This window comes from Lepidothrix coronata, unplaced genomic scaffold (assembly GCF_001604755.1).
Source record: "Lepidothrix coronata isolate B3197 unplaced genomic scaffold, Lepidothrix_coronata-1.0 Scaffold107, whole genome shotgun sequence".
NCBI classification, from domain to species: Eukaryota; Metazoa; Chordata; class Aves; order Passeriformes; family Pipridae; genus Lepidothrix; species Lepidothrix coronata.
Genome location: NW_016690287.1, coordinates 4,625,163 through 4,652,749, shown reverse-complemented (window position 1 = coordinate 4,652,749; position 27,587 = coordinate 4,625,163). Strand labels below are relative to the sequence as shown.

General features: G+C 41.5%; 1 protein-coding gene across 3 annotated transcripts in view; it reads left to right on the top strand.

Annotated features, from left to right (window-relative positions):
- LOC108501759 (fatty acyl-CoA reductase 1-like) overlaps positions 1-27,587 on the top strand; it is a 136,841-nt gene that overhangs the window by 87,454 nt on the left and 21,800 nt on the right. For all 3 annotated transcript variants that reach the window (XM_017823972.1, XM_017823970.1, XM_017823971.1), the window contains exons 3-6: positions 12,338-12,513; positions 15,370-15,549; positions 20,524-20,701; positions 21,979-22,023. In XM_017823972.1, the coding sequence (XP_017679461.1) occupies positions 12,338-12,513; positions 15,370-15,549; positions 20,524-20,701; positions 21,979-22,023 (579 nt within the window). The remainder of the gene's footprint in view (positions 1-12,337; positions 12,514-15,369; positions 15,550-20,523; positions 20,702-21,978; positions 22,024-27,587) is intronic.

Genomic DNA, 27,587 nt, shown 5'->3' with positions numbered 1-27,587 from the left:
AGGGCACAAAACCAGACATTTAAAACTCCCAGTGGAAAAAAAAGAATTCTGTGGTAGGAGAAATTTTGCATCTACAGATTCATGCCTGTCTGCTTGAAGGTGGTGTGGGAAACCATTGGGAATTTCTGATGGAGGTGAACCTAAGTCTTGTATCTACGCAGTATCTACAGAGGTCTTGAGAGAAAAAACGCAGTGGTAACCCACACCTGCAAAAGTAATTGCCTGCCTGTGAGCCCCTCTCTGCAGCTCCCCGGGGAGGTGGTAGTTTGTGCACAGGAAAGAGTTTAGAAAACTTCACCCTGTAGACCCATCAATATGTACAGTTAGAATGGGCAGATTCTTCAGTTAAGCTCATTTCAGTCCCCTCACACTTATCCCTTAAAGGTCGTGGTTTAATTATCGGTGCTGATAATGACTTCCATGACCAGTACAGAGCAATTTCTGACACCAGGTTGCTGAGTGGATGGATTAAAGTCTCTCCCTGGTGAAAGACGTTTTCCCCTGCAAAAGAAGTACCCAGGACTGTGGGCTATTGCTCAGTCATGAGTAATCTCTTAAGAGCTCCTTGCCAGCCATTTGATACGTTGGTGTTGCATTTTCAGGGCATTTAGCAATCCCACCAGCTGGGAATTAGATAAGCAGCATCTCAATTTTACCAGTGCGAGAACAGAAAGCGGTTAAATTAAGTGGTCCTTTCTTATGTGGCAGTATTTTTTCAAGACTCATTTGATTGCCATATTGACTGAAATGCAATTTTAGGTCTATTAGGCCTGCAGACCCAGCACAGCTCAGGGGAGATTATTTTAAAGTCCATATCCACAGTGAACTTTTCAATTTAGAGCTGACTGCAATATAGTGGGAAATTCTCAAATACTAAATATGTAGCAGACAAGGCAGAGTTTCACATGGGTTTAACAGAAGCAGTGCTAAGCAGTCTGAGACTTAATTCTCCTTCCCTTTGGCATTACAGTAAAAATGTCCATTTTTTAAGTAAATGACTATATGTGTCTGAACCATTTTTAGCAACATAAAAACACTAAACTGAAGGGCTGAAGGCTATCCATACAAAACATCCTACAGTAATGTTTCAGAATTGGCATCTGGCCTGGTAAAATCGTATCTAAACTGGCAAGGTTCTTTTGAGCAGCATGCAAGGAAATGCACATCTCCACAGCTGCAACTCCAGATGTAGATCATCATCCCTTTGGAAGTGGGCTTTAATCTTGGAGTTGATCTCCTGAGGTTCTGTTTCTATAATGGCACTTTGCTGATCTCCACACCTCACAGGATGGGATGAGCCACAGATGGCTTCAGCATTGTCAGTGTTGCATATTAGTTGTTACTTCTCTTGGTTTAGAGAGTGATGATCAGATATTATTATATAAATTTTCAGGAGATGCTTTTAGGCCTGTAGGAGGGAAGGAAACACAGTGGTTTGGAGAGTCATCTCTTCCAGTGTAAAAGGGAAGAAGATATTCTTGGTTTAGTACGTTTTTGCTCTCTCTGAATTAGACAAAATTGAAATGCTCCGAATGATGAATTGAGTAGATGATGGGAAGATAATAGCTGTGCTATTATCCCTGGAGAGAAGATGCTAAAACTGAATGCTGGGGTGAGCTTCCATAAAATGTTCAATGTAAGGAAAATTGCATGGACTAGGATTTTCATATTTCTTTCCTCAGAACCCCACTAACCTGGTGAGTTAAAACCCCTTTGCTATAAAAAAAACAAGTCTGAAAGCAGCATCTGTCTGAAGTTAGAGGAATCCATATGTGGGATACTTGGCCATTAGCTCGGATAGTGCTGGAGAATACAAGAAGACTCAAGTTCACCACTGGGGCACGTGCCACCTCAGAGATCATTTTCTGCAGCTGTAGCACAGCAGTATTTCTGCTTTCCTGCTTGGGCACCCCACATAGCTGCTCAGGAGATCACAACTTGTGGGTGGTACGTGGGGTCCCAAAGAGGTGGAAATTAAGTGATATTGCAGTACCAGAAGAGGGTCCTGCAAAAGAAAAACACAGGGGAAGGTGGAGGACCAGTGGAGTATGAGAGTCCCTCCATAACAGTGTGACTTCAGTGGGGAAGATCCACTCATGCTGTCATGGTTCCCTCAGGCTGACAGGAATGACACCATGAATCTCTTTTAGATCATAATACACTGGTGGGCTTCCCATTTTCCTATGCAAGTGTGAGAAACAGAAATGTGGTGAGCTGAGCACAGAAAATCAGAGAATGCAAAGATCAGTGTTTTCTTATTCTGTTACAAGTGCTTTGGAGCCTGTGAATTACAGGTGTCATTTGATGGGAGGATGGAGACAGACTGGTTTGCTATGAGTCTGAGCATCCATCTGGAGGTGGGGTGAAGGCTGTCTCTGTTGATTGATGGATAGGGCTGGTTTTTCAGGCTGGTGAGCCAAAGGGGGCCATATGTTACTTTACGAGCCTGACTCTCCCCTTCAGGTTCCAAGCTTGAGGCATAACTGAATTAAGATATTATGATGTTTTTAAATTAAGCAATATACTACTAAGAGGCTAACAGAGCAATTAAAAGATACTTAATCTAAAAGCACACACAACTATAAAGCTACTAATTACCATTCATTATGAATCACACCCAACTACTGTTGAATTATAATTTTATCTCCCCTTGCCACTGTAAGTCTGTCCCTCCTTTTTCCACTCTTGGACTTTCAGATAAAGATGTGATGGAGGCTCCAGCACGTTATCCAGTAAGAGTCCCTTCAGTGTCAGTGTGGACTTAGATTCATTACCATCTGTAGATGTCCACACTCCTGCTGACAAAAAAACTCTTGTCCTCCTTTATTGTGTTCCCGATTTTATAGCTTATCTCCGTGTTTTCTGTTTCTGGATTCGTCTTTTCACCACCCTTGCACCTCACTTTCTCTGTCCTAACTGCTCCCAAATAAACAGTCTATCCCCAGTTACCTTTTTCCTGGTTGGTCCCATTTTCTGCTGCATCCATACTCAAGTTTGGTGGATTTTTTCAGTGCTATTACTAAGGGAATCTTGAGTTTGTATGGTATGACTTGTATAGTAGCCTGGTTACAGGTGACTTCTTAAGACTTTGCACCCCAGAACTGCCCTACCAGCATCCAGTTCATACTGGCATCACTTTGTTTACCATATCCACTCACTAAGATAATTTTATTTTAGCTTTGACTCTTTTACCTAGTTCCAGTTAAGGACAAGCAGTTTTTCTCTTGTGCACAGTCTGCATACCACAGCACCAGAGTAACACACTTTTCACACTCTGGTTTTGTGCTCATGCAGTTGTGTTGTCCTTGAACTGTTTTAATCGCTTTCCTCATTCCCAGTAGAGGTATTGCTGGGTGCTCCATCAGGACCTCCTGCACACACCTCATCATGTTGTGGTAGGTGTACAGAAAGCTGTATGCCCTAGAGATCTGAACTTTCAAGTAGTTTGGGTAGATCTTTAAATATTTTCAGGTTTTTTCACCCCCAGATAATCTTGGAAATTGATGGGCTGCCTCTACTGACTGTAGCAGAACAGGTGGAGAAATTAGTTGTACTTCCCTCAGTTAAATATGAAGTTAGGATGTATAGCCTCATGCAAATAGTATCTGCAGAACATTGTGACTTTCCTGTTTGTGAAACCACTGTGTGGGATGAGAGGTGCATTTCAGTGCAGGGGGTTGGTTGGGGTATGTTCTGTTTGTTTCTTCTCTGCTCCTTCTGCCAGGGTTTTTTCAACGGTAGATTAAAGCATTAAGGGAATTTATAACCTCTTGGGACTTGGGCCAAGGACACGGGCTCATTACCGGTAATCCCCGCTCAGACAGATGGGGAGGCTTTTGTGTACAAACAACTTTTTGTTGTTCACAGAATCATGTTCATAGAATCCCACCCTGAGTTTGGAAGGGACCCACAAAGACCATCCAAGTCCCAACTCCTGGCCCTGCACAGTTCAACCCAGTGGGAAACGTTGCTCATTCTGGTGACACATGGACAAGGGATTTGATACACCTGAAGCAAAATTAGCAAAAGTGCTCACTTTTCTGCCTTGTATGGCCCGGGTAGCATAGAATTAATTGGTGCAATTTAGATCTGGAAGGTAAAGGCAGGACATGGGGCAAATATGAATTCCATTTCAGCTTATGCGAATTCTCCTCTTTGGTCTCCCTTGGAGTACACTTGCAGAGGAAAGCAACATTTCTATTGATGGATGTTCAGTACATGAAAACAGCTTGTCAGTGTGAAAGATGTCTTGAGCCACAAATCCTGTGGTCAGAAAGTTTTAACATTATGGCTTTAGCTGGAACAATTAATAGAGTGCCAGAGATGGTAAGTCAGGCTTGTTGATTACCCTTCAGCAGTCTCTGAGATGCCAGAGCAAGCTAAAACCTGAGTCTGGCTTAAGGGCACTTGGTATGGCTTTCTTGATCCTTGTTAAAATGTGTGGTTTTCCTTACATACTAAAATACCTGAATTTCTCTGCCACTAAAAAAAGAACGGAAAGAAAAGAGAAAGAAAAAGACAGATAAGCTCCTACCTGACTGCAAACAAAACTCATATTTTCATGCCTAAAAGAGAAAGAGTCTTGCAGGGTGCATGAAACATCATCTGGCTTGCCTCTTGCCATCAGGCCTGTCAGAACATTCTAGTCAGGTACAACTGCAACGACAGGATAGGGAGACGGATTTCACATGGTGTAACTGAGCCATCTGTGGCAACGCTCTGCTCTTTGTACCGGGAAGTGAGCGACATCTGCTCCTGGCAGACGTGTTACTATCACAGGCTGACGTTAAATGGCCCTCCTAACAACAGGTATCTTTGTTGTGAAACAAGACAACACCTCCTGCTTGACGAGACCCAAGCTAGTGGAAAAGGGAGGACTCATGCCAAGAGGCTGGTACGAACTTCATGGGCCAGATTTGCCTTTTTCTTACATCCAGATAATCCGACGAAGTTCAGTGGAAATTATTTTTGTTTTAATTATTATTTTTTTATACCTATGCCAGGCAGAGGTGAATTTTAAGAATGTTAATCATGGGTACACCCAATGGATCCAAGCTTTGTTAAAAAGGAGTTCTCCAATACAGGTGGCAGTCCATATTTTGTATAACTTGCAAAGAGATTGGATTCAGAGAGAAGGTCTGAGCTGTGATTCCAGATGTCAGGCTTGTTTGTGGGTTTCTGCAACCATATCCAGGGGTTTCCATGGATTCTTCTGAGAACTGGCCATAGTCAGAGGCATTAATTACAGTTTGTCCAGTACTTGCAGAGCCAACACTGCATTGTAAGTAGCTGACACTATTTGGACAGATGGTTCTATCTTCTTAAAGAAGTTTTAATTTCCCTAAGCTGAAGACTCCTTGGATGGAAATCAAGGATTACTTGTAACTTCCTTGCTTTCTTGGAAGAGTGACACTGGAGAAAATCGGTTTACAATGGTTAAGTCATCCCCTCTTAGGTGTTTTCTTAGAATCTCAACTGTTTGCTTCTTCTCTGGATTGGTCTCTTGTTCACAAGTGCCTTCATTTGTTTAGCAATATTCTTGCTCTTTCTGTCAGTCTTCTAAATTGCATTACCTTCATATAATCTCTCAGTAATTTTCCAGTTTATTCACTCTCTGTGTGTGCAGCATGTAGCCTTACTGTGAAAATATGACCAGGGTTAAATGACAGCAAGAAAGGAAGCAGATATTTAATAGGCTGAGGTACCCCAGCTTAGTGCTTTTCTCTTAAGCACCAACCAAAAAATTACATTGTCATAGGAAAAATGTATGTGGAATGGCATAAGAAGGCCAAGCTATTTGTATCAGACATGAGCACAAAAGAAAAGTGATGAAATGATAACTCATCCTAATGAATCATAGAATCACAGAATGGTTTGGATTGGAAGGGATCTCAAAGACCATCCAGTTCCAACTCCCCTGCCGTGGGCAGGGACACCTTCCACTAGGCCAGGTTGCAGCTCCATCCAGCCTGGCCTTGAGCCCTTCCAGGGATAGGACATCCACAGCTTCTCTGGGCAACCTATGCCCGTGCTTCACCTCCCTCACAGGGAAGAATTTCTTCCTAATATCCAATCTAAACCTGTTGATGAGAACAACAGGTTGGTGAGAAAAAGGTTCAGCACAGCACCTCTCCCTGTTGGCTCCTCTATCACTTGGAGAAGGAAGTTCTCATTAGTCATTTCAGGAACCTCCTGCAAAACTTCTGTGTTAAATGATTGTACTGTTTGACACATCCATAAATTGAATATTCTTGGGATGAATTTCAGTCACCGAGACCAGCTGGCAGGAAGTGGCTTGCACTCATGGCATTAAGCTTTCTTACCTTCCAAAACATCATGGCCACGTGTGGGATATTTGTTGGGTAAAGCCCCTGTTCCAGGCTAACTCCTCACTTGTGACCAGCTCGTTCTGACTTGTTCTTCTTTCTGGTAATTTTCTAGCATTGTTCATGCTGTAACAGTGAATTACTCTTCGACTGCACTCATTTCCCAGATGTTCAGCTCTCTATACTTGAGTGCCCTCTCACTACAATGTTTTAAAAAATCCCTTTCTTTTATTTTAGTAGCTTTGAGTATTTGCTGCATTTGTCTTGATTTATTCAACTTTTGTTGTGTTTGACATCAAAGGATTTTATCTCCCTTACTCTTTTAATTAAGGTGCACTTTGGTGTCCACATTAGCCATGATCCTCTTTATGATGACATTCTCTCCTTTCTGCCTCAAGAAAAGGACAGGGATCTTAAATAAGTGAGTATGGAAGTGGAGGACACCCACTCAAGGCTGCCATTCCTTTGGAAGAGCATTTTGGAGGGACCCAAGTTCAGAGCAGAGTGGCTCAAGACTTTCCCAGATGTACTTACAGGAGTTGTATGGCCGAGATGCATCTGTGGAGTTGTCCTTGAAACAAAACTCTGAATTGCATACCAGCACTGTGTTTTATACAGGTTATGTGCTGGTTTCCTCATCTGTAGCTGTGTGACAGCCAGTATGCCTGTCACTTGTCACTTTTCATGCCTGAAACTTGTCTTTTCAGAGGGGAGGAACCTCAGAATTCTGAGGTAAAACAATATGTTTTACTGTGATTATACATGACATGCATTAGAGATCACTGTGTGTAGCTGCTATGCCAGTCTCCATAGACTCCTAAAACTCAACCTGATTTTTCTTAGGTACTTTCAAATGGCAAAGTAGTTTTTGGTAATTTCTTTAAATGTCTTTCGAAGCCTTTCTTGGTTATTTCTCAAAACGTCTCCAAGAAGGAGGTGTCTGTGTTTGACACAGCCCTCACTCCTGGCTGGTTATCCTCAGGGACTCAGAAAACACTCCTAAAGTTCCCTGGTGTTCAAGCAAATCTGGCAGTGAAACTTTGAATATCTGTAATTAAGGCAATGGATATGGAAAAGCAGATTCAGATGCTGTGTCTGGATAACTCTGTACTTACTAACATTTCCAAGTACTCCCAGTGATTCTCTAAGTAATTGACAGTGAATTCTGCATGACAGGAATTGAGGAAGGGGAGATGGACCTGACTGTGGTTGTGGCTCTAGACATCCTTTGGCAATTGACTCCCATTGCCCCATGGAACTGGGGCACAGTTATGGGAGAAGGACGAGAAGGAAAACAGTTCTGGGAAATGCATGGGAAGAAACAAGTTAAATGGTTCATGTAGAAAAAGCTCCAAGTGTTACCATCCTCCTTCCCTGCACTGAAATTCTTCCCCTGTTTTAAATGTCAAGCGTACCATCAGACGCCGGTGGTGATACCCAGGTAGAAATGTCTGTGATAAATGTAAAAAAGCTCCATATTCTATCTGAGACTTGTCCACCCACCTCAAAACTTTCCATGTCTGTCAAGTCCCTGCAACGTCGTGACTCCTGAAGAGCTCCTTTTACTGTTCTGGATTCACTGCCATGTAATTCGAGTATCCTTGCTAGAAAACAGCAGGCTCTGTCAGCAGCCAGTTTTCAAGGAAATCAGCTATTTAAAACCATATCCTAAGTAGCTGGCTATACATACTAGCCTCAGCTGACCTATGTGGAAACTTTCTCTCTGTCATCTCTTTGTTTCTGTAGTCTTTATCTTTAAATAATCAGCTGTTTTGTTTACTTGATATCCGGGCGTGGGTACTGTATTTCCACTATATTAGCTCTACTCAGGGGAAAGTAATAGCTCTCTGGATTGAAGCATAAGCCATTTGTTTTCCTATAATGAGGAACGCTCTGCTGCATGCTTTCTAACTGATTAGATGAATTATGCTTTATTTGCCTTGAGAAGAACTGTACTTAAAAGCAATTTTCTGAAGAGGAAATGAGGCAGAGAGTGCAAAAGGGGGTGAAAAAAAGGCTCTGTCCCAATTAAAGCTCTCTGACCTGCATTTTCACGCATTTCTTGACTGAACAATCCTGGTGTTTATTGCTGGAAATCTACCAGGCTAAAAATTAATTGCAGGCTAATTACTTTATGTCAAGAAGCTGCCCAGTTGTATCTCAAATTTGCTACAATGATAATTCTAGCAGTAGTTATGTACCTTCCTTCCTTCAAGAATGTATTGGAGGATTTTATCAATGGCAAACACAACTGGCATAAGCCCTTTCATCAGAAGAAAACTGCAGAGATCAGGTGGGTTTTTTTAAGCGTTATTTTCACAACTTTGGTACCTTCAGTAGTTTAAATTTGTGATGGTCACTCGTGAGGCTGCCATTGAAATCACAGAGGGATGGATATACACTTCAGGGTGTTACTCTGTATATTTATATACCAGCTGTTCCCCTGCATTTATACACCCATTTTCTGTTCAGAAGAGGGATTGAACCACCTTGGGTTTAGAATTATTCCACACAGCCAGTGAACAGCTTGTTCTTTATTCTTTAAAGAAATTGTTGCCACAATATTTTACTCCTTGGCCTATGTCTTTCTTAGGATAAATTCATGAATATAGCAATTCATGCCTATATTCTCCTGAGTTATGCTAAGCAATCCCTTCCATTTCTTCATTTCTTCATCTGAAAGTATGGAAGCATTTTACCTTTTTTTTTTTAATTGAACTCTTTCAATCTTAATCTTTTCAGTAGTTCTTCATACATGAGATCCATTTCATGGGAATTCTCTGATTTTTCTCCATTTGAAATGTTCAGCAGTACTTTGAAATGTGCATATTAATCCTCCTAGAGTAGCCCAATATCCCATTAAACACACCTGAGGACAAAAGGTTACCTGCTCCTGAATATGGTGCCTCTTACAGTAAGTTGTTTTTGTAGGGGTGAGGACTGATAAGTCCAAAAAAAAAAAAAGACTATCCATGCCTTTGAAAGGCAGTTATAAGACCAAACTCCTACAAGTTCCTTTTTAAAGTAGACCATGGCTTAGGCACTCTACTTTCATTAGTTTGCTTTTGCTTGACTGAAATTGTGTCCTGAGGAAGATGCAAAGCCTTTGGTATTTTGCAGCGTTCAGTGGTTCCTTTATTTTTCATCTGTGCTTTTCCATAGATGTGCAATTTGCCCTTTCTTTGAGGTTTTTCTGTCTTTGTGGTATGGAAAAATTTCTGATTGAAGGATTGGTAAGCAGAAATCTCTCTGAGTTGTTACATGCTGTAAGGCAGGAGCAAAGAACACTGAGAGCTGCAGATGTCCTTTGGAAAGGGAGGTCACAGCTTAAGTGGGCAGGAATAAGGAAAGAGATGGCCATCAAACACACTCAAATAGAATGTTGGGAGAAATTCTAGATGTCCTGTTTTCACAATAAGGGCTTGACAATATAAAGTGAAAACACAGATTAGATTTAGAGAATTTAGAGATGCAATTACAGTTTACCTGCAGACTAAGCATACACTTTATGTTAAGTACTTCTTGAACTATAGGAAACAGTATAGAATAAGCTGAATTTGCTTTGTCTCTAACTCCTTTTGCACTTCCCTGTAAAGCGCTGACAAGTCTGAGATCTTCAGATTTCATAGAAGAGGCAGCAGGCTTTGATTAAACAGCTGCTCCTGTTATCTGATTTAATGGTGCTGGTGAACTGAATGATCTTGTGGCCCAGAAGGTTTCCAAAGCAGTGTGCTGACTGGTGAGCTTGTATTCAGAAATTGCCTTCATCCTTCAGAGATATGCACTGAATCATTGGAGGGGGTGAAAAACTGCAGCTGTTGAGTGGCACGTGGTAACAGTAGGCACAGAAACTAAAGGGGATATTATCTGCAGTAGGAATGTCAGGAGGAGATGGCATCTGGGCAGAATATAACTGTCCAAACTCGAGCAAAGCACTGCAGAAATACTACTCTTCTTTTTATATGCTGTGACTGAAATAGTGAGAGGGCTGATTCATTCTTTCTCTGCATTATTTATGCCAAAGTAAAACAAGTAGAAAATCACTCTCATTTGGTGGAGTTCTACACTCTCTTTGCAATACAACAAACAAATACAAACAAATGCTTCTAAAACTCCCACAAGATAGCTTTGGTCTCACATGGGTTCTCTGAGAAGCCTTTCCATTTTGTGTCCCATCAGGGCTTGCTCACGTGCGATCTCTCATGGGATGATGCGTATTTGGAGAGCCAGTACAGCATCTTGTCAGAAAACAAGCTTTTTACAGATGTTGAGGCTGCTAGTGCCTGGGAATTCAGTTCCTACAGTCCAGCCAGCTCTCACCAACAGTTCTGCCCATAAATAGCTTTATGTGTCTAGAAATCTATTTTCTGGCCTAGCCATGCTGATGAAGGGTGTGTGTGGTCAGGTGCAGCTGAGAGCAGTGAAATGATATTATCGTGTCCTGACTTCTAACTTGGTCAAGTTTCTGGTTTATGAAGGATGTGCAGCTGTATGTCAATTTAAAATCCATGAAGTCAAGTACAGACTGTGGTGCCTAATGGGGAAGGCTAGTGATTTCATTATCATCTCTTTGTCCTTAAGAACCTCAAGGTTTATCTAGACTTGGTTGTCAGATAAGTGGAAAGATGGTAATCCCTTAGTCAAACAGGAAAGTACTGCTATTGGTATCAATTTAATCTTTCACGTGTCTTTTAGTATGTTTAATTTATGTCAAACAATTTCTGCTCTTACATAAGTACTGGGCAAATCGAAGACAGAACAATCTCTAGGAAAACAAGAGGCAATGGTAGTAAAGAGATTTCCAAGTTCAGTGTACTGGTGAGCAAATTACAGAGTAGAGGAAATACCCCAAAACCACAGAGCTACTGTGAAGTCAGCTGGTCCACCCTCCTGCCCCAAGGCAAGCTCAGCTATTCCCTCCCTTTCCTGGCAATGCTTATCTAGACAGTTCTAAAATGTGCCCAAAGGCATGGTGCACCCTTTGCATCATCCCCCAGTAATCTCTCCCAGTTGTTCCCGTTGGTACAATGGTTACCTTGGAAGTGTGATTATCCTTTGAAATCTAGATTGTACCTCTTCAGATCCTGCAGCCTTTCTATTTTATTTATTCATTCTACCTTTTGTGTTGACATTCTTTTGTCCCCTAACCACCCCCCCCCCAAAAAAAAAAAAAGAAAAGGGGAAGCTTTTTGGACTTACTGGCTACTTTTCTTTTGGTTGAAATTGTTGGAATATAATAATGCTGGGCAGCAATACAAAACCCTTGGAACAGGTGCTTCTAAAACTTCAGGTGATTTTTTGAAATCCTACTCCAGCAAACTCACAGCGGTTTGAAATTCAGGCTTCATCTTCTTTTCCTGTGATATTTACAGAGTAAAAGGTCTCCAGGTGGACGTTGCTGTACCCATCTGCTTTCATGGTGTGAGCAACAGGGCACCCAAACCTGCTGGACTGTTATCCCAAAGGCAGTTCCCCACAGGACTCTTCTGACATGAACAAAGAGTGACAGCAGACAAGGGACAGCAAAGGAAGAGGAGGAGCGAGAATGTGCCCTGTTCCCCTCCTCTCCACAAGTCATTTCCAGAACCATCCAGAAAATTGCTTGAGTCAAATGTTGCACAGGCTTTCCCACTCCATATGATGCCCTCCTGCTCTTCAGCTCCTGCAAGGGTCCTACAGGCAGCCCCTGAGGTCAAATAGCAGGTGGTTGCAGGAGACATGGAGATAGAGGAATGTCAGTGGCTGTCCAAGGAAGTGAGTGGTCCAGAGAAGATTCAATAACCTTTTCAGGGCAATGCACTACCTGCTCTACTTTGTTCTGTCTTCCCTATGAGGTTTTCCCACAGGAGGGAACAAATGAATTAACTATTTTATCACCTCACCTGTGTCCTCCTAGACAGGCATTCTCTGTTGTGCCGGTTTCATTGATTGATGTAATCAGACTGGCAACTAATCAAAGCGATCTCAGTAGCCTAATTCTGTACCTGATCTCTCTCTGTTTGTGCTTCAAGGTCTTTGACAGGGTCCGAGAAGATTGCCCTAATTTCCACGAGAAGATTAAGCCTATTAATGCTGAACTCACTCAGCCCAAGCTGGCCATCAGTGCTGAAGACGAGGAGGAGCTTCTGACCCGGGTCAATATTGTCTTCCACTGTGCAGCAACTGTTCGCTTTGATGAACCCCTGAAGTATGTCCTGCTTTCTGTGTTTGCTAAGCATGATTCAGAATGCACAACAGCCCGTGACACACTGTTCAGAGCATCTCTTTGCATCTGCAGTGGTGATTCTCCTCTCAGGTGTTTGTGCTACACGTCCTTCTGGGCTGAACGTAGATGCTCTGAAAATGTCATGTGCATGTGCACGTCAAAAGTGAAGTATCTTGGCAGATTTCCATGGGAGCAGAAGGAAGTACTACAAGCTTGGGTTGTAATACAGTAAGGGAGTTAAGTATGACCTAAAACTGGGGTGGGGAAGAGTGTATTTGAGGTCAAGAGGGAGATATTTTGGCAGAGCTGGAGACAGCTTGAGGTGAAACTATGTTGCATCTGTCTCTAAAGCAAGTGTTAATGGCCTTTCTTGTCACTGACTAACTGGAGGGGGAAGTGAAATGTGGTTTGAGAAAATAGCCTCTAAAATAGCCAACACTCAGTGTAATTAACTGTTTACAATAAGTGCTGGGTTTCTGAAGGATTTCCCCAGGGAGTGCTTGTCCAGGCAGGCTTTTCCATTAAGAAAAAACAGCAGAAATAAGCCACTAAACCAAGATTAGATGTGTAAGTGCTTCTATGCAGCTCAATAAACTGTGGTGGTTGATCTGAATTATTAGATCTTCATAGTTTTTTGACAAACACTAAAGCTGTGGAGTAGAAAACACAGTTATTAATATCAATCTTCATTTGCTCGTACATAGGATAAATAGATAGCCATTATGTCCACCACAAAGTATTTGCTTTTTAGAATAAATAATTAGAGAAACACAAGAAAGGAAGCATCCCTTGATGTAATCTTGAGCCATATGTACAACATGACTCAAGATGTAAGTACCAAAGCGTTGTATTAATAGCCATAAATGTTCTTAAATCAATACACAAATAAACATGCTTTAAAAATATGTCTTAATGGCATGAAACATCAAAGGGAAACTATGTTTTAATAAGGAGGATAGCTAGAAAGAAGTTAAAAGTTTAAATGGTCATCAGCTCAGAGGAAGTGTAGAACCTATTTAAAGACTGATTGCATGTGATCTGTTAAAATCTCTCCAACAGAACAAGGAAAATCCAGTGTGATTAAATGCAAAATATGAGAAGTTGTTCAAATCAAACTATTCCTGTCTAAATAACAAAATACATCAGATGGGTAAAATTTCTAGCAAGTGAAATGTGAAAGCACAATATTGCTGCTCATAAAAGGATTTCAAGCAGCAACTTGACAGTAACCAAAAAAAAACCCCTATTTTTTAAACATGGCAGAAGTCCAGAGATTACCACATAATATGGAAAGCCAATAGATAAGGGAGGTGAAAAAGCAGTGTTATCAAGATATGAGAAAATCAACAATCAAGAAACTAAGTGAATTACTGGCATCAACATTTAGAGAATTATCCAGATAGATCTCTTGAGGGCAGAAACCTCAGAAATTTTGTTATATTGAAATATTAGTAGATGCTGGTTTAAGATATATATAGAATAAATAAAGAGTTAGAGGGTTATATGATACTCCCTTAGAAGGCTAAAGGAACTCTGAACATCTCAGCAGAAATCCATGCTGGGCCTGTATTATAAGCACAGTTCTGTTCACCCCCTCTCAGAATGGATGCAGTCAAACAGAAATGTACACAGAAAAGTAGCTTTCATATGAAGGGTAGCTGAAGTACGAGTATCCATCCTGCCAGAAGGGCAGAAGAAAATAGAAGTGTATAGAAAATGCTATTCTTTAACAGAGGTATGTAAAAAGAAAAGTATCTCTGGGTTTAGATAATGTGATCCAAATATTAATCATTCCCTTAGCTTCTGTTTTCATTTCTCTGGACTATTTACAGTTTATCTTCAAGGTAATTAACTTTGTTAGTATACACTGTACTTGATAGCTTTATTCATAATATTGTACATGTTGTTGAAAGCTTCTACTCCTGGGCTGAATGGATTGCATATTCCTTAACCTTGTGCCTTCTGTGCATGAAAGTGTCTCTCTTCCAGTACAAAGTATGCAGCAGAGTTGTACATCTGTTTGCTGAGATCCATTGCAGATAGTCTCTAGGACAACTTCTAGCTATGCTGGGTGCTTGAAGGTCAATCTTGCTAATTAGGACACTCTCATGTGCTTATCAGTTCTCTTCTCCACTCCTGGGGAATTTAAGCTGTTATCTTTAACTGTGTCTTCTTTGATTAAGAGTGGCTTCAAACTGAAAGAGTAGGTTTAGAGTGGATATTAGGATGAAATTCTTGGCTGTGATGGTGGTGAGGCTCTGGCACAGAGAAGCTGTGGCTGCCCCATCCCTGGAAGTGTTCAAGGCCAGGTTGGATGGGGCTCTGAGCAACCTGGGATAGTGGAAGGTGTCCCTGCCCATGGCAGAGGGGTTGGAACTGGATGATCTTTAAGGTCCCTTCCAAGCCAGGCAACCTATGAATATGTTTTTCTGGGCCCAAGGATGTTTTGCTGCTTACTGAAACCATGTGTTTATCTAGTCCCTTAAGGAGAATGTGGAATGGGTACCAGAGGAACCACAATGCCTCAGTGGTTAGAAATAGTTGTTCCAGGAAGGGGCGGCAAATATGTCAGATTTAGAGATGTTAGTGAAGTGTTAATTCTGACCCTTCAAATTGAGTAAAAATAAGTGAGAGATATTATTCCATGTCCAGAACAGCAGAGCCAGCAGCATTGCTCTGAAAGCTGGTTTAGCCCTTGCATTTCACTGGTGCTTTCTGCTCTGCTGTGTCCACTTCTCTCAGAGACTTCCCTTTCCTTCATGGGGTTTGGATAAGGCTCAGTCTTAGCGTATTCTTTCCAGTGAAACGCATTTTGTTTGCTTCCCCTGCCCTCCTCAGACACGCCCTGCAGCTGAATGTGATGGGCACGCAGCGGCTCCTGGAGCTGGCCCGGCAGATGCAGAACCTCGAGGCCTTCATCCACATCTCCACTGCCTATGCAAACTGTGTCCGGAAATGCATCGAGGAGATCATCTACCCACCCCCAGCCGAGCCCAAGAAGCTCTTTGACTTAGTAGAGTAAGTAGGAACTGCATCACCCCACTTTGCAGACCTGTGAATGTTCACACCACCTGTCGGGTGGGATTTCTGTTCGTAGTTGCTGTTACTGCTGTTTCTTTGTGGTTTTTTAAAGACTCTGATTTCATGAGGGTCCAACATTAAGTTCTGCACACAAAGGAGTGTATTTGCTGCCAGGAATGGAGTTGCTGCTTTCTGTAACATGCAGCCCTGTTGCTGCCTTAGTAAGAACTGAATTTTTGCATATGCCTTATATAATTTTTTTTTTACTCTTCAGCTTCACAACCTTGTTTTCACTCATTTCAAAAATCCTGTGGTATTAAATCGGAGTTACATGGGGATGAGTCAGAAACAGGCTTTTTTAGAGAATTCAGTGTGAGAACCAGAGAATCATTAAGGTTGGAAAAGACCTCCACTGAGATCATTGAGTCCAACCTGTGACTGATCACCACCTTGCCAACGAAATTTTAGCACTGCGTGCCACGTCCAGTCATTACTTGAACACCTCCAGGGATGGTGACTCCACCACCTCCCTGGGCAGCCCCTTCCAGTGCTTAACAACCCTTTCCATGAAGAAATTCTTCCTGAACCTTCCCTAGTACAACTTGAGGCACTTGGAATCCAGGACTTTGAGGGAACAACAAAAACTCTTGTTTAACTGAATTTACCAAAATGAAGAATAATTAGAAAGAATAACAAAATCAGCTGATAAAGGCCCCAGGAAACATTCCCCTTTCAAGAATTTTCCTACAGCTGTTAATGTGTTTTCATGAATTTTCTAGTGGTATTCCACTTGGGTGCTATAAGCAACTGATCTGTGAACTAATTAACACCAAGAGCTGGCATAAAATCTTTCTTCCTGATTTAAGGTAATAGGAGATGAGATTAATTAATGTCCACCAGGAGAACTGCTGATTCCTTATTAAAAAAAAAAAAAAAAAGATAAATGTTTGTCTAAAGAAATTATTTCACTGCCTAAGAGCTACTCCAGAAAATTTAGTACAAACCAGTATTTTCTATTTGAATTTCTCTAGTGGCCCATATTCTTGGATATACTTACTTCCAGCTAGTAGTCATCTGTCATTTATCATTTATTCAGTAAGTGAAGCACAATAAAAACATAAGAAATGCCCTAATGCATTAGCGAATGGACTGCTTGACCCAATATCGTGCCCTCAACAGTGGCACTCGGTATTTTATATTTAGGGTAACTACACCAGCCTGGATATTGCCATGGAGGTTTCATGGAGCTGTCAGCTGTGATTCCAGAGCTCTTGCAGAGCTACAAGTGCCAGTTCTGAGCTCAGCAACCTCTAAGACCAGTTTTGATAGACTGCTTTTCCCTAAATGCACTACTTAACCTTTATTTACAGTGAAGCTAATCTATCACCTTTTTGCCCACTGCCTCAGTTTTACAGTGTCCCTTGGAGTTCATCACTGTCAATGTTACATTTCACTGCCCCAAGAATTACCATCACTTTGAACTTTGAAAACAGTTGGAGTTGATGTCTCAGATAAAAAAAGACTCCAGCACAGGTCTGATTGCTAATCAGAAATGTGCAGAAGGACCTGGCTACCTCAGAGGTTGCTACTTCAGCTGCTTCATATGAGACCCTAAGAATTTACTTATCATAGCTTGCATGTGCAGCAGAGAGGATGATATTTGAAATGACAGAGGATGGGTTTTCAGATGTGTTCTTTGATAGTTCTGTTTTCTTAGCCACATAATTACAGATGAATTTTCTTAGGGTTTTTTTTATTAGATTTTTAATTTTTTTTTACTGTTTTTCCTACATCCCCTACTCCAGAAGCTGACCAACTTCTGGTACTTTCAGTGGGACAGAAATCACAGCGTGCCCTCGGCTAGGATGGCATCTGTTTCCTTACAGTGTTTACGGGGAGCATTATAATTGCTCACAGCAAAGACACCAGGTGGGCCTTGTTGGAAATCACTCTCTCCAGGGTCATTGTTTTGGCAGGTGTTCTGCAAATCAAAGGCAGTGGATGAAAGAAATGCATGGGGCTGCAGAGTGTGAGAAGGAGCAGGGAAAGGTTCTGGGGTGTCATACCATAGGCAGAATAGGATTGAGAAAACTATGAGGTTCTAAAGGGCAGAGGATTGCTTGGAGGAAGCAAAGGAAGATGAAGCAGGGTTGCAAGAAGATGGGAGAGATGCACCTTTTATTACTCATCATGTAAGTGAAAGAAATAGTGTGTGGATGTCTGGGCACAGAAGGTTTTAGAGAGAGGAGATTAAGAGATACCAGAATGTTACCTTCCAAATGGAGGGAGGGGGAGCAGACAAGGACTTATAAACTGCTTCAAAAAGCAGGGGAGAAATACAGGTCATGTTTTGCATCAACCAGCTGTGGAAGATTCCTTTCACAAACAACCCTTGTCTTAAAGTGTTCTTCTGCAAGTGCATTAAGAGGGATAATCATAGAACTGGGTGCAATAACAGATCCATTTAGCGACACTTTTGGCCGTGCACTTGATATATGCTTATGATTATTTATTCAGCTGAAATCCCAAGTAGGACTCCCAGCTGTTTCTTTTTCTGTTTTTATCCTCCTATTATATCTTGGGTTTTCTGTATTTCGATATTTAACCTGCAAGTAAAGCCTTAGGCTTAAGCTGTGTAAACCAAAAGTCACACTTCTAAAGTGCTGCCAGGCCAATAGGGGAAACATATAATCTGCTGCATCAAGCATGGTTTGCCTTAATCTAAAGCTGAAGGAAATCAGCTTTGAAGGGTGTGCTGAGGTAAGGAACACGGCACACAGAGAACTGTAGGCTGAAGCAGAACTGGTTTTGTTATTGCAGAAATTACAGATCAGTCATCACTTACAAGAAACAGTCTTATTAATGCGAAGTGATTAACACAGAAAGTTATGTTTTCCTACAGCAGAGTAATTTGGTGCATGGAGAAGTTAGTAATTATTTGATTTGCATCTTTTGTTTCTAGGGGGCAGTTGCAGCAGTGAGCAAAAGTAGTGGCTTTGTGAGTTGGCATTTCAAAATCTTCAAAGTAGGTCACAGAAGGGTAGGAGCATTCGCCTGGCTGAACTGTCACCTCAGCTCCTGTGATGGCAGTGCTGGTGGATCAGCTCACCTGGCAGGATGGTACCCTTGAGGCAGGTCCTCTTGATGATGACCACTTAAAATAATGCAGAGACCTGAGGGAAGGATGGAGGCAAGGGGAAATCGCTTCTCCTTGTGTTTCTACACCTGTCCTTGCTTTGTAAGAATGAACACCTGTAAGACCGTATTATTAAATTAAAAAAGTAAACAAACAAACAAACAAAACCCCAAACACAAAACAACAGGGGAAAAAAAAAAAAAGAGAAAGGAAAAAAAGACTTGCATGCAGCTTAATCTGAGTTCCCAAATGAAACAAGTCTTCCTCGAGGCTCTGCAGAAACAGTCACCTCCTTTTGGTAGGCTGGTAATTAGTTACTCAACAGATTCAAACAATGGCAATTTAGCTGAGACCCTGAGGTTCAGTGGCTGCCTGAACAGGCTTTCCAGATTAAGTCAATATTATGTGCTGCTTTATAACCTCTTTGTAAACTTCAAGTAAAACTTCATATTTTATGGTTAAACACTTTTCCTGCCTTGTTTCTTAAGCATGGGACCAGACTTGCAAAGGAAAGTATTTGTGCCTCCATACTGCTTTTTTATTAAAAAAAAAAATCTATATATTAAAACTGTCATATTCTTGTTAACTCATTACAAAACTGAGAGATTCACTGAGTTCAACCCTCCCCTGCAGACTGTTCAGCAGTTTCAGTGAATCAATGTTTTCTCATGCAACAGTTTTCCTGTAATATTTCCATCTGTGCCTAATGAGAGCCATCTGAAAAGTGCTGTGCCACCTGAGCCACCAGGTGTTTGCAGGGTTAAGTTGATGTGATCCAGTAATTCTTCAGGTGTGACAGTCTGCACCATATTTCTCTCCCACTGACCTCTGCCTGTTCCTGAAATTCAAGACAAGGAGGGGTGAAGTGAGGATCTGCAGGAAGCAGTATCCTTGCAATGCCCCTGGGAAGAGGGCACCCATTCAGACTGAACTGTAAGTCCGTTGACTTAATTACAAATTGGATTAGAGGAGCTAATCTTTGATTCTGTGGTGTAACACCAGACTGCTGGAAGCCTGTCGGGGATTGGCAGCGGTGTGAGGGCTCTGGAAGCACAGCCAGTTCCTGTCCTTTAGACCCAGATGCTGGCAGGACCTGTGAAGTCCTGATGGTGTGCCAGGGAAGAGCCTTAGGGATTTAGGCCCCTGCTGCAGCACTGGGGTGGTAAGAGCTGCTTTTTAAAAGGTATATGCGTAACTACTTCTGATGGATTATGTACTTGCATACCTTAAACAAAATAAAAAATATTTGGTGAGGTTCTTTTACTTTGTTTGTTTTTTTAAAGCACCATCAGTTTCAGTGTTTGCTCTGTGTGAACAAACCCCTGGAAAACCTGTAAGAAGGAACATTAACACTGTAAATTGTGCTGCTGGAATAATATCCCTGTATTATGTTGTTCCAGCTGTTGAGACCTTTGTAAATGGTACATGACCAGGTAACTCAAGGCTACCCAGAATCTCCTGAAATGTACTTGGGAGCATACATTGTGTTGGCTAAGGATGAGCACTACCTAGTGGGATTGCTTGGCTGGAGAGCTCCATCAGGCTGTATTTATGTTACAGATTGCAGTGAAGCATAAAGCATGCAAGAGATTGCTCTAAATTGAGATTGTACAGGTACCTGGATTTGAGCTGGATGTTGCAGTGTGAAGCTCACCAGGTTTATTTTGCACCTTGAACACAAAAATAACCTTTCTCCCACAGAGCTGTTCTAACTCCAAACCTTAAGTGGCTTTGACCTCTGTTTCAGGTCAGGATTCCTGTCTCACCGGTCTTTTTTGCCAAAGTGTTTTCTCTCTCTGCATGATGGATAATGACATTCTCCTTGTTTCCTATAGGTGGTTGGATGAATCCATCATTCAAGACATCACACCCAAGTTGCTTGGGGAATGGCCCAACACTTACACCTACACCAAAGCCTTGTCAGAATACCTGATTCAGCAAGAGAAAGGAAACTTGAACATTGCTATCATCAGGCCATCCATCGTGGGAGCCAGCTGGCATGAGCCTTTCCCAGTAAGTATGGATACACCATTCCCCACCGAGAGCCTTTTGATGCAGCTGGGGCTGTGGTACTGTCAGGAATATCCCTCCACTTGGGTAGCAATGTCCACTTGAGAAACAGCTACTTCAGTTCATAGGAAAACATGGAAGAGGTGGAGAACCTGTGCTGGAGTAGAACAGCAAACCTGCTTCAGCATCTTCAGGAAAGACTCTTGTCTCCAAGTGAAAAGAACACATTTAAGCAATAATGAGAGCTGGGATACTTATGGTGCAAAATGCTGGACTTGCAACTGATTGTCTGTTCAGACACACAGGGGAGTTTCTGTATGTGAAACATGAGCTCCGAGGATCAGTTGTAGTCCTGATACATCCTGGTTTGAGTCTTTCCATGGTCTACTCAACCTATCAGCCCCCTAGGCTTCCATGGTCCTTGAAAGCATTGGATGATGTTACGTGCAGTTAACTAATATCTCTGGTTTATGTTGGTAGTTGTTGAGTTTGCCAGATTCACACTTGAGTGGGCCCGTTGCAGATACAGATGTCAGACACACAGTAATTAAATGCAGCTGCACTTTTGGAATGAAATCATTCATTAAGCTAAATATATGCTGGTAAGAATAATGTGCCCTCACACTGCAGCCAAATTGGAAAGGCAACATAAAGTCGCCTTTGGCTTCTGTGCAGCCTGAAGTGTGCCAGAGATGGCTGAGATAGAGCCAAGGCTCTGGGCCAAGCTCCCCATCTTGGAAAGGGAGAGGGAGCTTTGTTGGGTGTTTCAGATACCTGCTCCTAACTCCAGCTCCCACAAGTGGCAGCTTCCCTGAGCTGAAGTAGGATGGGTTTCAGAAGTGGAATGGTATGGTTTGTTTTTTTTTTTCTTCCTTGTCTTAGAAATTAGCTGGAGTAACCAAATCACTCCGTGACATTGGCCTGTTGTCTGTGGAGGGTAAATAACACACTGACTGTTTTCAGCAAGTATGACAGCACCAAGACACTGTGGTGTTTACAGGCAGATTTTATTCCTGCAGCCAAGAAATAGGAAAGAAGTGGTTTCTAAAAACAAGCTTAGATTCTTGTTGTTGGTGGGTAAATTGCAGACAGAACGAGGTGTCCGACAACGCATCCCCTGGTACTGGTTGGTGTCCTGGCAGCTGTCCCAGATGGGCTGGCATCCATCTAAACTGGTGTCTCCTTGCTGCTTTGTCTATGCCACACCATTATAGCACTGTCTCAAGCCTCTGTAAGCAACATGTCATTGAAAAAGACACTAATCATTCTTTTTTTTGCAGGGTTGGATTGACAACTTCAACGGGACAAGTGGAATATTTATTGCGGTAGGTCTAGTTACTACTTAAACTCCCCCTAAAGTAGAGTTTGATGTATTAAAAGAACAACTTTAACAGCACCACTTAGAAACTGTGTGCAGAAAAGGGTAACAGCAGGTTTCTGGATCTGGTAGAAGGATGTCACACACTTGCTATACATCTGCATGCCTGTAGGACCCAGAGGATGATCTGTTTTTGCTGAGCTCGAAAAAGAACATTGAAAGAATACATGTTGCTGCTTCACTAAATGTGAATTGCAGTTCTAAAAACTGAAGAAACTAAAGGTTTGGGCACATTTGGCCAAATTTCCAAAGAGAAGGCAAAAGATGCATTTTTGAAACTAGGGTAGTTCAGAGATGTCAGAGCTTGAATCTCTTAATACAGCTTTATTTTCCAAACCAGATTCCCATACCATCAATACAAGGCAGCAGTATTTATCCTTTCATCTCTCTCTGTATGTATTGTTTCCCAATCCACTGCTATAGTTTGTTCCCCCTCCACAGTACCAAAGATTCTGAGTCCCATTTCCCATTGCTTTGTACAGGATTTCTCCTGGTGCAGAGTACACTTAAACAATGTGTGTGACTCAGACTCTATAAAGTTCTCTCTAGAAGTTCAGAATTGGTATAATATAAACATACAGTGTCTCATTACTTGTGCTTCTTAACAGGACACTTAACAGTGATTCAGACTCTGCCAGTGACTTGAATAATTCACTATATTGTTGCTTAACACTGGTGTAAATAACTACTGTGCAAAATGGTGAGGAACAAACCATAAGGTAAATAAGAACTTGACAAAATATTCCCTCTAATATCAAGGTAATCATTCCAATTTAATATATGATAATAGTAAAGTTGCATACCTGTTCTCCTGCCCTATAATTATTTTTTTTCTGAAATAAAATCACTCCCTTAGGTCTACCTGTCAATGCATGATGCTGCATAGCTATGGACAGATATTTTTGTTCATATATGATTTGTCCAACTTGATTACTTTGTCAGAACTATATTGTAATCAGCCCGGTGAAGCATATAAAAGGATTAGTAGTCTGCAATCATAGGAGGGAAGAATAAAATCCAAATATCATTTTGTTAAAAAAGCTCATTTATACCTGAAGTAGAGCATAAATAAAACTGTTACAGTTACTGCTGGAATCCACAGGACAAATTAGTGTGTATAGCCCAGCTAATGCTTTATCTGAAACCCCAGTACACATTCCAGAGGCATTCAACAGCCCCAAACACATCTCTTGTGGTCACAAATTGTTATTGGCTTCTATTCTTGTGACAGTTTCTTTAAAAAAATTATTACAGCCTTTTATTTATTTGCTGATCACTCATAGATCTTGCACTGCCTCTCTGCTCTGCTCCCAGCGTCTTGTGCTGTTCTCTGGGTTCTTTTGTGACAATGTCATCACGATCAAGAATGGTTTTGCAGTTCCTTCATTTTGCAGATCCACTCTTTACATTTTCATGTGACAGGTTCTAACTTTTGTAATGACATGAATTTTGATTTTTTTTATCATTATTATTATAATAACTTTTGAGCATTAAAGATGTCTGTCAAATAATGGATCCAGAATTGGTTTGCAGGAGAGATGTTATACAAAAAAAATTCCATTGCATTTTCTTTATTCCCCACAAGTGAATTGGTTGAGAAACAAATTACAACAGCTGGCTGCAGGCTGTCATAAGTGTATCATATGCCAGTACATTTATGAAACACAGGCCAAATTCATATGCTTTCAGCTGTAAAACAAGCTGATAAAATCTTTCGTCATTTAAAAAGCCTCTTTCCCCCCCTTTTTTTTTTGCCTTTAATCTGCCAAGGAGTGAAAAACACCTATTGGTTAAGGATTTGGAAATTTTGCTCATATATCAGTCTTTTTAAAGTACTGTCCACTTTAGGAACTTACACAAGAGCTTAGGAGGAATTTCTTTGCTGTGAGGGTGGGGAGGCCCTGGCCCAGATTGCCCAGAGAAGCTGTGGCTGCCCCATCCCTGGAAGTGTCCAAGGCCAGGTTGGAGGGGGCTCTGAGCAACCTGGGCTAGTGGAAGGTGTCCCTGCCCATGGCAGGGGGTTTGAACTGTATGATCTTTAAGGTCCCTTACAACCCAAATCTTTCCATGGTTCTATGATAGATTTATATGGTTATCCCTTGTCACTCTTACCAGTACCTAATATTTTCTGTTCTTCAAAACCAAAACATTTTCTAGCCCTGCTAAATGCAACAGCAAACCTGCTGTTGGTTTCAGTTGGGCCAGGTTCTGCATGCAGATGCCAGCCTGTATCTTTAGCTCTAAATTAACTCCATGGAAAGTAAAGATTATGAGATTCTAGGGTCAGTGTAGGAAATAGCTTCCCTTCCTTTTTATATAAAAGCTTCGACCTGCACTGAAAGATTTGAAATAGAGATGGTATTTTTTGGCTCAGGATTGAAGCTCTGAGGTTTTTCAGTATAGGAGATAAGGAGACAATGAAATTCATGTCATCTGCACTAAGCTCTTCAGTACTGAAGTACGATGTGTAACTACATTGAGGCTTAACCAGGAAAAAGACAAAGAACAATGACAATAGATGCAGTGTGTAGAGACCAGGTTGTTTGGAATGTTTTCTGGAAGGGAAAGGTATTTATTATTAGGGACCCAAGAGACTTCTGGTCTTTGGAGTGGGGGCAGGATTAATTAATAAATACATAAGTTAATGTGCTTGGATCTGGTGAATTGGTTAATTCCTGTTTGGTAGTTTAAAAATGAACCCTTGAATATCTGATTTGTGCATTAGTTTGATTACCTGAAAGTTGTGTCAGTACAACCAGCTCTCTTGGCCAACTGTATTTCAAACTGCAGTTGTTAGACAAGTAGCTTTATTTGCCTTAATTAAGGATGGAAAAAGCAGAAGGGAAGTGTTTTAGTGGTTTGGTTTTGTGTATTTGAGTTGTTACCCCATACCAAAATACTCACTTTCAACTTCTAACCCAAGCTCATCCTATAGGGAGAACAACGCCCAGATTCAGATTTGTTTCAGATGATCTTGGGCAGAATCTGAACTCCAAACTTTGAAAAGACTCTTTTTTCCTCACTCATAATATTTAAGTCTGATCACTTCATTCTATTAATAGATACATTTCTTTTAAATATTCATGAAATATGGGAGCCCAAGTTGTTCTTGATAATCTAATTATGTTTCTTTTGCCTACAGTTTCTCCAGCTGCTGTGGGGAGCTGTGTTGATTGAAGAACAAAATGAAATCAATTACATTTCTGCTGGACTGTAATTGAGGCATTTTGTCTCACTGTTCCATATTACTTGTAAAGACCTTTCTCCCTGCAAGGCAGTGGAGCTGTAGGGCAGAACTGGTTTAATTTGTGTTCTGGACAGTGACTGGCCCCAAAGCACCTCACCTGGGAGGCTGTCTAGAGACATCAGGCTCTGACTGGGAAATTATTTTGGAGGCTTCAGCTTACAGCTGCTTCTGTTTCACTAAAGAGAAAAAAGTCAGCAACTATAAACAGAAATCAAGCCATATCTGATAAAGAAGTACCAAATAATTTTCAATGTGAGAAGTGACTCAAAACACTTAAACCCTGATGTCTTTCTTAAAAACACAACATAAGAAATCTCTAAATCATAGAAGCATGGGATGGCCTGGGTTGGAAGGGACCATCCAGTTCCAACCCTCTGCCAAGGGCAGGGACACCTTCCACTATCCCAGGTTGCTCAGAGCCCCATCCAACCTGGCCTTGGACACTTCCAGGGATGGGGCAGCCACAGCTTCTCTGGGAAACCTGTTCCAATGTCTCACCACCTTCACAGTAAAGAATTTCTTCCTGATATCCAATCTAAACCTACTCTCTGTCAGTTTGAAGCCATTCCTTCTTGTTCTGTCACTCCAGGCCCTTGGAAATAGTCTCTCCCCCTCTTTCTTGTGGTCTCCCTTCAGGTCCTGGAAGGCCACAATTAGATTACCCCAAAGCCTTCTCTTCTCCATGCTGAACAAACCCACTTCACTCGTGTGTACATGACCATCACGTGCTGCTCTGAACACATCCATCAAACGTCCTCATTTTGAAGGCCTAGGAAAGGACTTGAGTGTACCTGTGAAAATGTGATAGTTGATCACACAGTGGTCTCTAGTGGGCGTGTGTTGGCAGCAGTGGAACATCCATAACTGACCTTAGTTGCCCCCTTTGGTTCTTTTTGCTTTTTGTTTTTCCCCTTGAAAAAGACAGTAGTAAGAACACAAAAAAAAAAAAAACATAGTGAAGTTTCAAGTCAAGATGTTGTCTAAGCCTAACTGTGATATTCTGCTTGGGGCAGTAGAAGTTAGTGCATGACAGGGGTTGAGGAGGATGGAGTGAGGCCTGTGGGGAAACTTCCACTGTTACTCTGTCAGAGCCCATGATCCCTCTGCCAGATGCACCAAGGATGAGATAGGACTGCTCAGGAGTCTCAGCTCTTGAAAATTAAATCAGTCCTCAATGGTATTCCCTTACTTGCAAGCTATGAAATGTAACAAACCCATCTGATTATAGAAGGGGAAAGGAGGAGGAGAGGGAACAACAACCAAAAAGACCCCAGTAGATTGAACACCTCCCAAAGAGGGGATGCAGTGTCCATTAAAATCCACCAATGACCAGTAGACGATGGCATGTGCTTTACAAGCTAATAGCAGGTCTTAAAGGCTTTTTAATCACTTCTTTTTTTCTCCTCAAACTTTAGGCAAGGGTTTTTACATGACTAGGCACTTCCTGTCTAGTTGCTGTAGAAAATCTTGATCTATTTTGTAATTAAATTGGAGTTTCAGATTGAAAGGGAAAAAAAAAAAGCTGTAACATTTCCTTTGCCCTAACTTTTAAATATTGATGGATCTGAAAAGCATATTCCTTTGCCCCTTCACTCAGTCTTTCCCTCTGCTTTTGCATGATTCTAAATTATAAGAGCTTTTTTCCTTCCTTTCCTCACTAGTGCTTTTATCCTCTCAGCTTTTTCCCTGGGTCCTCAGCTTCACTGCATTATTTCCCACTTGAGAAATAACATGATTGCAGCCTTGACTCTGCCGTGGGGGGGTTCTTTTTTCATGTGCTCTGTTCAGCCCTCATACCTGATGCACCAGGTGAAGTTCCTTCACCCCATTTCACCTCCACATTTCAGTATTCCTGAATTGTCCTCTCTGATTCAGCCAGCCATGCTGTTGCCATCTGTTGCCATGTCTCTCCTGTGGAACCTCCAAAGATTCTGAAGGTCCCCATGGGAACCCCTTGATAAGCATTCAGATTAAATACATATATTTTGGGGAGCCTGATCCCCTGAAAAATGCACTTCCAATCAAAGCAAAATGAAAATTTTCTGTTCCTGCCTACTTCTCTTTAGTTGTCAGTACTTTGTATTTTTCACTCATTCCTTTCTTGAGTTTTGTTGGGTGGTGAGCTCTTCAAGGCAGGGACCGTATCCTTCAGCTTAACAGACACAGCTTTGGAAAAGAGGAAAGTGGGAATACATCCAAAGGAAAGGGAGTCAACGTTTGAAAAAGCCTATTGGTGTAATTTCCAAGGTGACTACTTCCTTTAA